Here is a 17098-nt window from a genome sequence, read left to right on the forward strand (position 1 = left end):
TAAGAAAGAAATATTACCCTTTGAACATCTACAATTCAGACTATGATATATCAAAAGAAAACCATTGTAAAGTACTATGCAACCCTGTCAATGTAGTTCATGCTAGAAGGTTTTGTGAATTTTTACATGAATGTTTTGAATTGCGCACCAAAAGTAGAGTGCTATAACTACATTTAATTTATGTAATATGCAATACTAAATTGCATACATAGTCTAATATCTCAGGTACATATCAAATATATACTTGTATTTACATATATGTAAATGAACTGTTAGTAATTAGTTTATTGTCATAATATATCTCATATTGTGTAACATGATTGTATGCCAACATGCTTGGTGAATCAATAAATAATTGAAATTGAAATATCACTAACAATAAATAATTGAAATTGAAATATCACTAAGATTTCTTGTTATACATACATGTATACGTATTTCAGTAGAAGAAAAAATCTCGGTGTATCAGAGACCATGTCAATAATGTCGTAAATATCTAAAATACACCAACGTTGGGGGGTTTCACCTGGGATTCATTTGCCTTGTCCCGACCCTATCAATCCCCTGACGACCACTGAACACATATACATGTAGTTAAAACTTTCATAAACAGGTGATGTTATAAAACTGCAAAAATGCACCTAGTTTATCATTCTTATATTGGTATAACACGTATAGTGTCCATTTACTTTTGTATACACCATATTTGTAAATCATTTAAACAATAAAATATTTTCTTCGTTGTTCTATCAGGTGATGAATGTAGCTCACATTGCAGAAAAAAGTCATAACGCGGGCAATATGATTTTGTTGTTGTTGCAACGCTAGCTACCTCCATCATCCGATAAAACAACAAAGAAATACATTCCATTGTTTATATCTTTATGTATTTCTAAAAAGTATATGCAAGATTTGAATGCCTCGTTCACACGGATGCGCATTAAATTCTCCGTGTGAACGCGGTTCAGATTTAATTCGCATTAACTTATGTTTAATGCGAATCAAATTCTTCGTGTGAACAAAGCACTCGACGTTTTAAATATCTATAATAAAAAATTGCCTTCCTGTAAACATAATATTATGTTTACAGGAAGGCAATTTTTTTGTTATAGATATTTAAAACGTCGAGAGCCTGTGGACATAAGTATTGAAATATTTTCGTTTACTTTAAACTGGACAGCCAATGCACCCTTTGACCTTGATGATGCTACATATTTTGTACCGAATCGGATAGGTATGGCACGCCAAATTCACAAAAATGAGCTAAACATAGTTTCACAGTTGATAAACTAGGTTTATCGACTAGTTTACGGACCGTAAACTATAGTTAACGACGTTAATCTATATTTCACATCTGTAAACCATAGTTAACAGATAATCTATATTTCACAAGCGTAAACTATAATTAACAATGAAAACAATCATTAGCGATTGCAAAACATAGTTTATCTGATAAATACGGTTTCACGATTGTAAACTACGGTTTACAAGTCTAAACTATTATTAACGAATGTAAATGATAGTTTACGGTTTGTAAGATATAGTTTATAGTCATTTAATGCGCCGAATTCACAAAAAAGTGACAAACACAGTTTTGTTTAATATAGTTTATGAGTAAAAATGGCAGTTAGCTATAGTTTACGATCAAAAACTATAATTAACGAATGTTAAACAGAGTTTATCTGATAAATATAGTATCACAATTTGTGAAACTAGGATTAACAATTGTGAACTATAGTTAACGAATGTAAATTCTAGTTTACAAATGTGAATCTGTATTTATCTTTACAAATGTGAATCTGTATTTATCAGCAAAATCTATTGTTAACGTTTATTTAAAGACAGATAAACTTGGATTAGCATTTGTAAACTATAGTTTACAACCGTTAAATATAGTTTTACGGATGAAAACTATAGTTAACGAATCGTTAACTATATTTTACAGTCGATAAACCTAGTTTATCAACTGTGAAACTATATTTAGCACATTTTTGTGAATTTGGCGTGCCATAGATAGGACTAGTTTGCAACAAACATGCATTCATCGTCTATCAATTTCAAAGGAAATATCGGAGAAAAGATTCAGTGAGTGTAAATAAATAGTTTCCCTATATATGCTGCATCTACAGTGTATATGTACCTATATTTATTATCAATATTGTAACCTTTTCTGAGACTTCTTTCTTTACAAACTGTCTTTGCTGAACATTATGTCCCCATGGCCCAAACTTGGAATAAACTTACTAGTATCTTATAAAATTAATACATGTATATATCTTATACTAACTTAGTCCAGACACAAACTACATGAAATTCTGACCAACCACAGAAAACCATCCAGGTCTGCATCCGGTCGGACAGAGATGTAGCCATATCAAGTTCAACATCGGATTCTATGTAATTATTTATATATGAAAAATCAAAGATGTGTAATATTTATACAGCTGTGAAATAAATTAGATCTAGCATCACGTGCTCATACAGTGTCGAGGTCACCCTTTTAAAAGGTGTGCTAAAAATATCTATCCGATTACGGTTAACGTTTAAAGTCCTGGCGATAAGTATAATACTGGGTTAATATTACGCTCGTGACTCCAAATATCTCCACAAATGAAAGATAAAATACAGTAACTAAGATTTATCAATCAAATATGGACTTTGATATAGATAATGGTGAATGGAGTAAATTCAGATAATGATGGACATCATTTGGAAACAGTAAATTAAGCTGGGTGTTGTGTACGCGTCTACAATATCTAATTAATGTGCCCAGAACGCCGCGCTATACATTTGATTTGATATATGACAGTTTTTCATGTGATGAAGAGTCCATGTTTAAAAAACACACATGATCGATTGGACGACACGAAGTTATACATGCATGCCAGGTTTCAGTTTCCGCACTAGTGCTTGCAAATACATTTCTCGAGATTCAGTCAAGTTTATAATGTTTTATTTATTTCAGTTCAGTCTGTGTGCAATCCTGTTTTGAGGAGAGAGAGAGAGAGAGAGAGAGAGAGAGAGAGAGAGAGAGAGAGAGAGAGAGAGTGTGTGTGTGTGTGTGTGTGTGTGTTCAACTTTAAAAATTTCTACTCCGCCAAGTGTAAATAATACACTTATAGCCATTGTTTTCAAGAGAAATAAAGTCCAAGTTTATATGCATGAGTAAACCCGATGACAGTCATGCAATCACTCAATCGCGACAAGGTATGTACATCGTGAAACGCAGAATTATTGAAATTGAGCAAACGTGAGTAAATAATACAAGCCATTCCACGTTTTTAAAACATAGCATATCATAATGGTATAAAGAATTATTTCCTTTAATCTTAAGGTATATTCCCTACACATGTTGAAACTAATATTCAACAGGACCTGATATGAATGAAATGTGCTGACCAGGATGAACCAAAAGTCACTTATTTAGCTACTTACCTAGAAATGGAAACACAGTTTCCAGGATAATTCTAGCCATGTTAAAACTATCCATTACAGCTGGGATCTACCCGTGTTCCATTCGAAATCAAGGATTTACAGTTCCGAACGCGATCATTCGATGTCCGCACCACCCGGCGTTGTTTAGTTTTAGAGTGATTTCCCTTAGATTTATTATTGTAAAATCCAAAATTGATACGGGAAGCCGTTCTAAATTTCAGATATATTTTTTGATCTGCCTGCGTTGCACGTACAAAGTCCCTCGTATAAATAAACTTGATGCTGATACTCTTTGCACTTTCACCTCTCGGTCATCGTTAGGGTGGCATTCGTGGGAAACACCGATCGATTCATCTATGGTGATGCGTTAGTGTCACTTTAAAATTTCAACCAAAAATTCACTGCGTCTCGAACAGACCTTGATGTTTATTAAACAATAATCTATGAGGGTAAACATATGAAGGATTAGACGGCCGGTTGATACAAGCCTTCTTAGGTACACGGGAATGTTCCACAGATAATGAAATATTACAACATATAGTTCTAATATACCCGTTTTTTTCATACTAAACATTTTAATCCCGTTGTCAAAAGGTTATTTGAAAACGTTTTGAATAAAACATTATACAATTATTTTAAAACATTTCAATTTGGTTGCAAAGATGTAATCATTTTCATAATGTTTTAAAAACCTTTGTTTTTTTAAAATTATCAATGTAAACACATTTATCAAAATGCTTTGATTATCTTCGTATCAAGAATTTTTATTTATAAAAAAAAAAAAAAAAAAAAAAAAAAAAAAAAAAAACCCGTTTTTATGTTATTTAAAAATGGGTAAAAAACTATGGGTTTTTTTTTTCAGTTACTAAAGGAAAAAAATTTAATATTTTCTATGAAAACTGAAAAATAAAATGTAATTAAGTAACTTTTAAATATTTTGAGACAAAATAAATAGAACATTGTTTGACAATGTTTTAAAAACATTTTTAAAACGTTATAAAGAAAAGTACACAAAGTGCATAACTTTCCAAAACATTTTATTGTTGTAAATCATATGATGATTTAATAAAATAATTTTGAGGTCATTAGAATTGATGAAAAATTTAAAATATCTATCAAATTGTTTTGATTACCTAACTGCTTTTCAAATGTTTTATAGATACTTTTTCATTTATGCTTTTGAAACTTGTAAATAAAATAATGTGTTTTTCTCTTAGTTATTTAATTAAAATAAATGGTACAAAGATTTTCTTTAAAACTAAAACAGCAACGTCCTTGTGGTGGATAAAACTTTTTAATTGGCGTCAAGTTAATGTATATTTTAAATTGTGATGTTTTTGATCCAAGGTGAGGATTTAAAAAAAAATTAATTAAAACATTCAGTTCTTTATTGTCCTTGAGTTATACAACTCATCGGAATACATCTAGTACATGTACATTTGTATACACAATATATCAAATTGTATAAGATAAACAACGGGCGAGTGGACAGGAGAAGATAGGAGGAGAAGAAATTACAAATAAAAATAATATATATGTAATCGCATTATGAGATGCACATGTTATTAGAAAAATACTATAATTATATTATTGATTTACAATGCTAAACTTCGTATTTTCACAGCTTGTTTTCAAAATTTTACAAACAAAATCAAATAGATTATAAACGTAATCTCTCTCAAAAAGATTTTAAACAATATTGTTTTGTGTTAATGGAATGGCACAGCGGGATGCTATGGCCAAGTTAGAGCAGCCCATCCTAGTTATTCAATTTCCACGTGATTTGAGATTTTATTGGGGTCAGTGCTCGAGAGACTCAGATGACCTACAAAACAAACAAGTATCGTTTTGAATTATTCTCTTTATTTACATTTAGGCCTACTTATACAAAAGTATATGTTACATACGATATTCAGTGATATTTATTTTACAGTACACACCAAGTACATTATACATGCATGCATGAATGCAAAATTTCATTTAAAGAAATTAACAATTCTACAACTCTTCAATGTAAACACCCGGTATTAGAATTCTTGACTATGGAGGGGGGGGGGGGGTCCAAACACTTAATTCCCTTGAAACCAATGACTTTCGAACATTTGAAACTGGAATTGTTGAATAGACATATTTTTTATACCTCAAGAAATACAACATGTGAACTCATATGGAATTCTGTTACATTTACATTTCAAGCAAGTAAAATATATTGTTTCGTATGCAATATCATCCGATTCATGATTCTGTTACATTTACATTTCAAGCAAGTAAAATATAATTATTGTTTCGTGTATGAAACCCTATGAATCGCAATGAGTTCTAATGATTGTAATAGTGTTTATCAATTGATTTAAATAAATAAATCTACACAAATGTGTATATAGATTTCAAATTAAACATTATTTGAATAACCACTACATCGAGATGTGTTTTATGCTCACCCAAGTAGAACAGGCAGTACCTGTTCTGATTTAATGAATTTTGCCTTAGGTCATTGATTAAACTTTTGTATATAGGTTTGAGAGTGTTCGAAGTTCCTATTGGTTTTAGTGTTGTTAGCTGGTGTTTTATTGGTCAGTTCTTTTTCCCTCCAAAAGTTCTTGGTGGTGTTCAGTCATTCTTTGTCTACATGTAGTTGGTTTATAGAGAAGTTGATAAAAATATATGACAGACATTTGACTGTTGACAGATCATTTCTTTAAAAAGATAAGCTTATTTTCAAACTTTAATATTATTTCTAATTAGCAGTCAACTTAATAATTTACAGATTTAATTCCATAGCACTTGCACAGTGAGAATGATATTTTGTGCGGCATAAATCATATAGATTGAATTAAGTTAAAATGTGTTTCACAGATTTGATATATCTTTAAATACACGCTTAACATTTTTTATGATGCAAGTTTATCTATATGAAACTTCCTAATTTACAGTCAATCTTCATGGGTATTTTTTGTTAAATGAGGGATTATTGCCACATCACTTATTCCCATAGAATGGTAGGGAGGTGTTCATGATATATTCTATGATTAATGTCTGTATAGTCATTATGGAAATATCATAAATATAGTATTAGTGTTTTAGCTTTTAATACTATCATGGTAAATATATATTTTAAAGAAGTGATTTCTGTAAATAAGTAGTACATTTGTATATGATTGTAATTTTATTTGTTTGACATGTTTCAGAGTGTCATACATATATATCTACAGCATAGATTCTGGCAATAAAATGGAGGTGATCGATATCTAAGAACCCATATAGGACTTTGTTGTTCAATTCGGCAGAAACCCTATTACATGATGGATCTTTGATTGGTCCGGCCTATACGGACCCCGCTGACCCATGGTATTGCTACAAGTATCCCATCATCGCACGTCGCTTCTAACAGTGGGTTAATCTCATCACTATATAATTCCATCACACAGCTAAACCATCCTTACCAAAGGGCATTACTCATCAAAACGATTCTACAAATATCATAAGTTCAAGCGCATATACATTATTTACAGGGACACGAAAAATCGATATGATAGTTGTCTGGTTTTTTATATGAAGACGTTAAAGGCCTGCGTATAAAGATAAAGGAACAAACGTTAAAAGCCTGCGTATAGTGCCTATGGCAGAGGTTGCGAAAATGAAACTTGCGTAGCACCTATGAAAAAGATTGTGAAAATTAAACTTGCGTAGCATCTGCGGTACAAATTGTGATTTTGTGAAGCTTATGTAGCGCTGATTGTTAAAGAGAAGCAATATTGCGTAGTGCTGGTTGTGAAAGTGAAACTTGTGTAGTGCTGATTGTGAAAGTGAAACTTGCGTATTGCTGGTTGTGAAATTGAAACTTGTGTAGAGCTGATTGTGAAAGTGAAACTTGTGTAGTGCTGGTTGTGAAAATGAAGCTTGTGTAGTGCTGGTTGTGAAAGTGAAGCTTGTGTAGCACTGATTGTGAAAGTGAAACTTGTGTAGTGCTGGTTGTGAAAGTGAAGCTTGCGTAGCGCTGATTATGAAAGTGAAACTTGTGTAGTGGTGATTGTGAAAGTGAAACTTGTGTAGTGCTGGTTGTGAAAGTAAAGCAATATTGCGTAGCGCTGATTATGAAAGTGAAGCTTGCGTATTGCTGATTGTGAAAGTGAAACTTGTGTAGTGCTGGTTGTGAAAGTGAAGCTTGTGTAGCGCTGATTATGAAAGTGAAGCTTGCGTATTGCTGATTGTGAAAGTGAAACTTGTGTAGTGCTGGTTGTGAAAGTGAAGCTTGTGTAGCGCTGATTATGAAAGTGAAGCTTGCGTAGTGCTGATTATGAAAGTGAAACTTGTGTAGTGCTGGTTGTGAAAGTGAAGCAATATTGCGTAGTGCTGTTCGTGAAAGTGAAGCTTGCGTATTGCTGATTGTGAAAGTGAAGCTTGCGTAGTGCTGTTCGTGAAAGTGAAACTTGTGTAGTGCTGATTGTGAAAGTGAAACTCGTGTAGTGCTGTTCGTGAAAGTGAAGCTTGTGTAGTGCTGGTTGTGAAAGTGAAGCTTGTGTAGTGCTGGTTGTGAAAGTGAAGCTTGTGTAGTGCTGGTTGTGAAAGTGAAGCTTGCGTAGTGCTGTTCGTGAAAGTGAAGCTTGTGTAGTGCTGGTTGTGAAAGTGAAGCTTGTGTAGTGCTGGTTGTGAAAGTGAAGCTTGCGTAGTGCTGGTTGTGAAAGTGAAGCTTGTGTAGTGCTGGTTGTGAAAGTGAAGCTTGCGTAGTGCTGTTCGTGAAAGTGAAGCTTGTGTAGTGCTGATTGTGAAAGTGAAACTTGGGTAGTGCTGATTGTGAAAATGAAGCTTGTGTAGTGCTGGTTGTGAAAGTGAAGCTTGCGTAGTGCTGGTTGTGAAAGTGAAGCTTGCGTAGTGCTGGTTGTGAAAGTGAAGCTTGCGTAGTGCTGTTCGTGAAAGTGAAGCTTGTGTAGTGCTGATTGTGAAAGTGAAACTTGTGTAGTGCTGATTGTGAAAATGAAGCTTGTGTAGTGCTGGTTGTGAAAATGAAGCTTGCGTAGTGCTGATTGTGAAAGTGAAACTCGTGTAGTGCTGACTGTGAAAGTGAAGCTTGCGTAGTGCTGTTCGTGAAAGTGAAGCTTGTGTAGTGCTGTTTGTGAAAGTGAAGCTTGTGTAGTGCTGACTGTGAAAGTGAAGCTTGCGTAGTATTGATTGTGAAAGTGAAGCAATATTGCGTAGCGCTGATTATGAAAGTGAAGCTTGCGTAGCGCTGTTTGTGAAAGTGAAGCTTGTGTAGTGCTGTTTGTGAAAGTGAAGCTTGTGTAGTGCTGACTGTGAAAGTGAAGCTTGCGTAGTATTGATTGTGAAAGTGAAGCTTGTGTAGCGCTTATTGTAAAAGTGAAGCTTGCGTATTGCTGATTGTGAAAGTGAAGCTTGCGTATTGCTTATTGTGAAAGTAAAGCTTGCGTAGCGCACTCTGGTAAAGATTGTGAAGTAGAAATATGGGAAAATGAAGCTTGCGTGATGGATATAGACAGTTAATGGGGAAATGTACTAGATAAATCCCCTGGTTATTTACCATACTTATTCATGTACGGGTCGGACGGTGACCGTCTCTACATTCGTATAACTTAAACGTACACGTAACTTGAGGTTGGAAATTTGTGTAGCAGGCGAATTGCAACCGAGCATCACAAAACTGTCTTAAATTGTTGCCTTGACTTTCACACATATGGTTCGACTTCGACCGTCATCGATTCTCGCATTCTATATATAAGTGAATGCTGCTGCGCATCTTTCATACCCGTCTCCCCAACGCCTCTGTTATACGAGTAGTTTCCCTTATAAGAACACAAAATCGCATGTTGTTATAATTCAACCAACAGCGTTTTCATAGTACATGTATATGATTTCATTAGGTAAGAAAGTTGGTAAAGTTTTATTTTGTTGGAAAACTTACTTATATGTAGTAGTGTTACTCCATAGAAGATCGAAATTAGTAGTGGGAAAAAATATAATTGTGATTAAGGGTGTGCCTTAAATTATATAGATTTCACACAATAGAAATACGGAGGGCTAGACAGAGTACAAGAATTCAGTCAACCAGGAGACCGAGTTCACAAGTTCAACTGCGGCAAAAGTGAAACTTAAAGTGAATCTAATCATTCGATATTAGATACCAAATTTAAGTATTGTTAAGAACAGTCTGGGGAAAAAACATTCAGCACAAAGTTTCATAGATTTGATAATGATCAGTCCAGGGGTCTAGAATTACGCTTTCCCGTTGCCCGGGGCAGGTGCATTGTTGTCTCGGGGAAACAGATCTTGGCATTAATTCCATTTTTGGTAATCGTACTTATACTCCAACTGCCCTTTCAAAGGATGAAATTCTTAGAAACCATGCTTCAGTTTTAGACACATTTAATATTCTAGTCAATGGGTAGGATGAATATAAGTTACCGTACCTATACTGGATTCCTAAACTACATAAAAACCCTTACAAACAAAGATACATTGCTGGATCCAGTAAGTGCTCTACCAAGCCCCTGTCTTTGCTCCTCACAAAAATACTAACAGCTGTGAAGGAGAAACTTCGAACGTACTGTGCGGCTACATATGCCAGAAGTGGTGTACATCAAATATGTGGATTCTAAAAAAATCTACAGAACGTTTAGTAAATTTGAAATTGCAGAAATTTTTTCAAATCAACAACATCAAAATGTACGACCTTCCAACACTTTACACGACTATTCCTCACGATAAATTGAAGACAAGACTTTTTGACATTTGCTTCTTCAACAAAAATGGAAAACGGAAATATTCATATCTAGTGGTCAGTCATCCAAAATTTACTTGTTAAACACCACTCTGATTCCAAGCATAAGTACTAAAGTTGGATTTTACCAGTAGGTTATCTACATTGTAAGTATGAAGCAGAAGTGGATGACTCTGTGGTGTCTTTTATTTTGCGTTCACAGGGATATATCGTATCGACATATAAATGAAAATTATTATTGTTAATAGATAATATGTCGTCGATATATTTGAATGTGTAATTGAAGGCCACAGCAAAAAGATTTTTTCTTCTCATGTAGGAGTTTTTGAATAAATTCTGCTTCATAGGAATATAAAAACAGTTCAGCTAACAAAGGAGCAAAATTCATGCCCATGGGAATTCCAACAGACTGTTGAAATAAAAAATATGCTAGAGTTTCTCATTGACAATGTCTTCATAGTCTTTGGTATCAGCACCAAAGACTACGAAGATATTGTCAATGAGGAACTTCAGCATATTTTGTTTCATAAGATGACACTATCAACATGATGTCATGCTATCATCAATATTGACATCGAATTTGGTCATTGAAAACAGCCATGTATATGATAGATTATAACTTTGTAAGATTTTGACATGATATTGCCATGTTATTGTCTACATCATCAATAACGACATCGGATTTGGTCTAAGACATGTCTGTGCGAAATCACTGAATTATGAATCCCACTAAATCAAGCCCACATACATTACATCACATCAGAGACACACAGAAAACTAGATTATGTAGCTTTTAGTGTGTATACAAAGATTTTCCTTTCAGTGACCTTGACTATCAGCAACTGACCTTGACAACATAGGAACCAAGATACATGTACAAATGTGTATGCTCAAGGTATCATTCCTACAAGTTTACAAAAAGACAGATGAGAAGCAAGACATTTCTACGTGTATATCTTTATGCATGGTACAATTCCTGACATGTTGATAGAAATTAGGTACATGTAAGAAGAACAGATTCAATCTTGTATACAAGTCTTAAAAAAACCCACAACTACACAAACAAGCAAGTTACTACATGTAAATCCTCCCACATCTCCTTTGCAAGGGAATCACAGATTCAAGATGATGCAGGTAATACTTGTTCAGGTGTCCAATAGATCTGCAATATAACTCAGTGGTTCTCAGTGTCACAATATTCTCTAGTCTGAGACTGCTCCCCCCCTGCTTCTTCCTCATAGAAAATCTCTAACGCTCTATGATACAAATAAAAACATCCTTGTTGTCTCTTACAGAAAGGTATATTGCACAATTCACATTTATGCCTTGTGTACTTCCTCCAGCCGGACTTGGTTTTCACTTTTGTTAAGGAACAATAATAACAAGGTCGTAATTTGCGTTCATCAGTGGACACCAGTCGGTGAGCTGGATCAGCTGCCCAATCAGATGGTGGGATTTCAAGGGTTCCACTTAACAGATACTGAGTAAAGCCTTCATCCTCCTGAAAGCGTGGATAGACACGGGTGTTCCCTCCTTTTCTGTTTTGGGTTTTCAACATGAGCTCCATGTAATTTGACAGAGCATCTACAATGTGTAAGACGTGTATTGAGTAACTAACATATCCTGTGATGCTATATAATACATATATGTAGAAGATGCTATATCTGACATTTTTAAAGAAAACTGAACAAGAGCATCTCAAAGCATATCATATCCCCTCACAAAATCGCCCCTTTCAATGAGTATACTATTCTTTAACTGTTGAAATATTAATTTTCAATATGTTACAGTATTTACAATACTAGATTTACTAGGACTTAGATTTGGTACATGGATTTCTCTCCCTCCCATCTTTGTAGCAAGAATACACTAGGATGGTGCTCTTTGTATGTTGTACACAACATTTTTTATATTCATTCACTGATTTCCACCTTAATTAATACAGACTTTTGATTTAGAATCAATAGACATCTTCTGTCACCAACTTAAAATGTCTGTGGCAAAATCATGATTGAAATAACAATATGGCAATCCCTTCGCTGTCCATAACAATCTTATTATCATCCAATAACCTTACACCATTTTAAACAATGTATAGTTGAAATCTCAAACACCAATATCTTGAATGCCGTGGAAATGATTTGGAAGTCACATGCAACCACTTATTCTTGAAGAATTTTACCCTTGATATCGAGAAGTTTATTTTCTCGGTCCCATCAAGTTTGACATAATGAAGTTTGCCTGTAATTAGTTACTGAGTGTATAACCTTGACCTTTACTTCTCTTCTTCTCATCACTGTAGTAAGTACAAGATTGAAAACTAAAAGAGGTCCATGGGCCACATTGCTCACCTGAGCAGCAGTTCCTAGCAATAAACAAGCTTGAGCAAAACTATCATAATACAAGCAGCTTGGTTCAGAAAAAAATCTTTTCAAAGGTAATGACTGAAAATTCATTAATTATCAAACTTAAATATTACACTTGACTACAAATTCATCAATTATCATATGCCTTGTAGACGGATATGGCCTTTCATATCAACAAATTTCATCTAAGTATGCTTTGTACCAAGTTTGGTTCCCTATACATTTGCATGTAAAACTTTGATCCCCTATTACGGCCCCTTCTTAACCCCCATGGGTCATGATTTTTACAAACTTAAATCTCCACTTTGTCAGGAACTTCATCTTTCATGTAAATTTCAGCTCTTCTGGCCCAGTGTTCTTGAGAAGAAGATTTTCATATGACCTCATTCTATTTTTGCATTTTTGAATGGGGCATGACCCTTCATTTGAACAAACTTGAATCCCCTTCACCTAGGGATGATTCCTTTCAAGTTTGATTGAAATTGGCCCAGTAGTTCTGGTGAAGATTTTCCTATACACCAGCATGCAAAACTTTGACCCCACCTGGGATGTTTCACTTAAATCTCTACTCATACGGCCTGGTGGTTCTTGAGATGATTTTTAAAAGATTTTCCCTACATATTCGCATGTAAAATATGATCCTCTATTGTAGCCCCACAATACCCCCAAGGTCATGATTTTAACAAACTTTAATCTCCACTATGTCAGAAAGTTTTCATGTAAACTTCAGCTTTCTGGCCCAGTGGCTCTTAATTAAGAAGATTTTTAAATTGCTCCACCCTCATTTTGCATTTTGGTCATTATCTCCTCTTTGAAGGGTGCATGGCCCTTCATTTAAAAAACTTGAATCCCCTTCACTGAAGGATGATTTGTTCCAAGTTTGATTGAAATTGGGGGGGGGGGGGGGGGGGGGGGTGATCTGAATGAATTTGAATCTACTTTATACAGTATCAGGAAGCTTTCAGGTATATCTCCACTCTTCTAGCCCATTGTTTCTTGAAAAGAAGATTTTTAAAGATTTTCTTTAATATATTCACATGTATAACTTTAATCCCTCATTGTGGCCCACCATACCCCCAGGGGTCATGATTTTTAGAAATTTGAATCTCCACTATGTCAAGAAGCTTTCATGTAAATTTCAACTTTTCTGGTCCATTGGTTCTTGAGATTTTTAAATGACCCCACCATATTTTTGCATTTTGATTATTACATCCCCTTTGAAGGGGACATGGCCCTTTATTTGAACGAACTTGAATCCCTTCACAAAAGGATGCTTTATACCAAGTTTGGTTGGAATTGGCCCAGTGGTTCTGGAGAAGAAGATGCAAATGTGAAAAGTTTATTCTGACAGACAACAGACAAATTTTGATCAGAACAGCTCACTTGAGCTTTCAGCTCAGGTGAGCTAAAATGGTACCCCTTATCTATATGTCTATAAATTGTTCAATCACTGACTGCAACCTTGACCTTGGACTCAATGACCAAAATTCAATAGACACCTTCTCCCTACCTGCCATCTTTGTAAAAAAAAAAAAAACAACCCACACATGATGTTGACATCTGGAACAGTACTCTTCATCACAATTTTTTAAATGCATGTGCAAACACACACATAAGCAAATTACTTTATCAATTGCAATTTGCTATAAGGGGTTAACAGATTTACAGCTGTTTACCATAAAAGCAAATTGATACCAGCTTATATTACATATCAATCTAGATAGGGTGAAATGGAATAGTCGATTGAATTTTAGGGCTCTTTACATGCAATATTTTAACAACAAATTGTTCTATTTGTGAAAATTAAATATGCTTGATCGTATGGGGTGTTTGCAAGTACACAAACATAAGGGAGAAATGTAATGATTTGAAACAGGGGCCCCCTGAATTTTTAGTCAGGTGCTCTACCGAGCTACCTCGCCACCAGCGATCGACCCCGTCTGACCTCCACATTCCTTCCTCCTAATATTGTCTCAACCTTGAAGACACAAGACCCGGATTCTTTTTGCCCCTGGCAGGACTTTCACCTGCAAGTCCAGGGGTGGTCAATGGCACCAAATGTAACAGGGAGAAAACGCAACTGACCAGATCAGGATTCGAACCCGGGCCCCCCGAATCTCTAGTAAGGTGAACCCGGGCCCCTGAATCTCTAGTCAGGTGAACCCGGGCCCCCTGAATCTCTAGTCAGGTGAACCCGGGCCCCCTGAATCTCTAGTCAGGTGAACCCGGGCCCCCCTGAATCTCTAGTCAGGTGAACCCGGGCCCCCCTGAATCTCTAGTCAGGTGCTCTACCAACTGAGCTATCTGGCCAGCAGCCATGGAACCTGTCTGACTGACACCAGTTGGCAGTTTTATCTAAGAAAGTCTACTGTAACAATGTAAACAGCAACCACAGCTACGCTGTTAAATCATGGGACTCTAAGACAACTAGACAGTATAACAAAATGTGTTCATGGGACTCTAAGACAACTAGATAGTATAACAAAATGTGTTCATGGGACTGTGGGTGTATTTATATGACAACTAGATAGTATAACAAAATGTGTTCATGGGACTGTGAGTGTATTTATATGACTAGATAGTATAACAAAATGTGTTCGTGGGACTGTGGGTGTATTTATATGACTAGATAGTATAACAAAATGTGTTCATGGGACTGTGGGTGTATTTATATGACAACTAGATAGTATAACAAAATGTGTTCATGGGACTGTGAGTGTATTTATATGACTAGATAGTATAACAAAATGTGTTCGTGGGACTGTGGGTGTATTTATATGACTAGATAGTATAACAAAATGTGTTCATGGGACTGTGGGTGTATTTATATGACAACTAGATAGTATAACAAAATGTGTTCATGGGACTGTGAGTGTATTTATATGACTAGATAGTATAACAAAATGTGTTCATGGGACTGTGGGTGTATTTATAAGACAAGATAGTATAACAAAATGTGTTCATGGGACTGTGGGTGTATTTATATGACTAGATAGTATAACAAAATGTGTTCATGGGACTGTGGGTGTATTTATATGACTAGATAGTATAACAAAATGTGTTCATGGGACTGTGGGTGTATTTATATGACAACTAGATAGTATAACAAAATGTGTTCATGGGACTGTAAGTGATAGTATAACAAAATGTGTTCATGGGACTGTGGGTGTATTCATATGACTAGATAGTATAACAAAATGTGTTCATGGGACTGTGGGTGTATTTATATGACTAGATAGTATAACAAAATGTGTTCATGGGACTGTGGGTGTATTTATATGACTAGATAGTATAACAAAATGTGTTCATGGGACTGTGGGTGTATTTATATGACTAGATAGTATAACAAAATGTGTTCATGGGACTGTGGGTGTATTTATAAGACAACTAGATAGTATAACAAAATGTGTTCATGGGACTGTGGGTGTATTTATATGACTAGATAGTATAACAAAATGTGTTCATGGGACTGTGGGTGTACTTATATGACTAGATAGTATAACAAAATGTGTTCATGGGACTGTGGGTGTATTTATATGACTAGATAGTATAACAAAATGTGTTCATGGGACTGTGAGTGTATTTATAAGACAACTAGATAGTATAACAAAATGTGTTCATGGGACTGTGAGTGTATTTATAAGACAACTAGATAGTATAACAAAATGTGTTCATGGGACTGTGAGTGTATTTATATGACTAGATAGTATAACAAAATTGACTGGCAATTGTATTACAGGCATTTTGTGTACATTTGTATTACAGGCATTTTGTGTGCATTTACACAATTTGTAATTATTAGCCTTACAACTGAGTCTGTAAGTAGGGATGGGTGATGTATCAATTATCACCGATTTTAATCGATCATGTTTGATTATTAGTAAGATAACAAATCCAATATGGAATAACAAATTCACTATACATAGAACTCTTACTCAGTTCCTTTAAGTATGGAGTCAGATAAAATGTCCTGCAGCAATAAAGTTTGATTTTTAAATATGAATTGATTTAAAGCTGTATGACCCGATGTTCATGTATTATTTTTGTACATAATTACTTTAAAGAAGATTAATTACTTTATAAAGTTATTAACTTTCCCTTAATTACATGCTTGAAAACATCTGCATGTAAAAGAAAACAGTGAGAATATTATTTAGAAAGTAAATATAGTGACTACATATATAAATCACCCCATAATAGACGTCTATAAATAGACCCACGCGCGTCAAGGGAATCCCAACACGATATATTAACTCATACGCAACTGTCTAGTAAGGCTGAAAGAGCGTAAAACAACGAATTACTAAGAGGTATTTGATATTTCTATTAAACTTATGGTACGGCGCTGTTATAACAAAATACACAGCTTTACACAGATAAGACCACCAATGATCTGAAAGTTTGAACTGGCCACGTGACTGTCACTTGAAATGGCAGAGTGACGCGGTTATTTGTAAACATCGATTTAAAATCAAATTCTTTGGGTTAAATCAGGTGAAATAATTTATGATATGTCGTACAGTCTCATAACTACATACGTGCGATGATTTAATGGCGTTTTTAC

The 17098-nt window shown here is 34.8% G+C and overlaps 1 protein-coding gene across 1 annotated transcript in view; it reads right to left on the reverse strand.

The window, feature by feature from the left end:
• Positions 1–17098, reverse strand: part of LOC125683868 (uncharacterized) — a 47790-nt gene that overhangs the window by 13504 nt on the left and 17188 nt on the right. Inside the window, exon 7 of the mRNA XM_048925366.2 lies at positions 11486–11752. Within this exon, the coding sequence (XP_048781323.2) occupies positions 11486–11752 (267 nt within the window). The remainder of the gene's footprint in view (positions 1–11485; positions 11753–17098) is intronic.

The sequence above is a fragment of the Ostrea edulis genome, chromosome 6, assembly GCF_947568905.1.
Source record: "Ostrea edulis chromosome 6, xbOstEdul1.1, whole genome shotgun sequence".
Taxonomy (NCBI): Eukaryota; Metazoa; Mollusca; class Bivalvia; order Ostreida; family Ostreidae; genus Ostrea; species Ostrea edulis.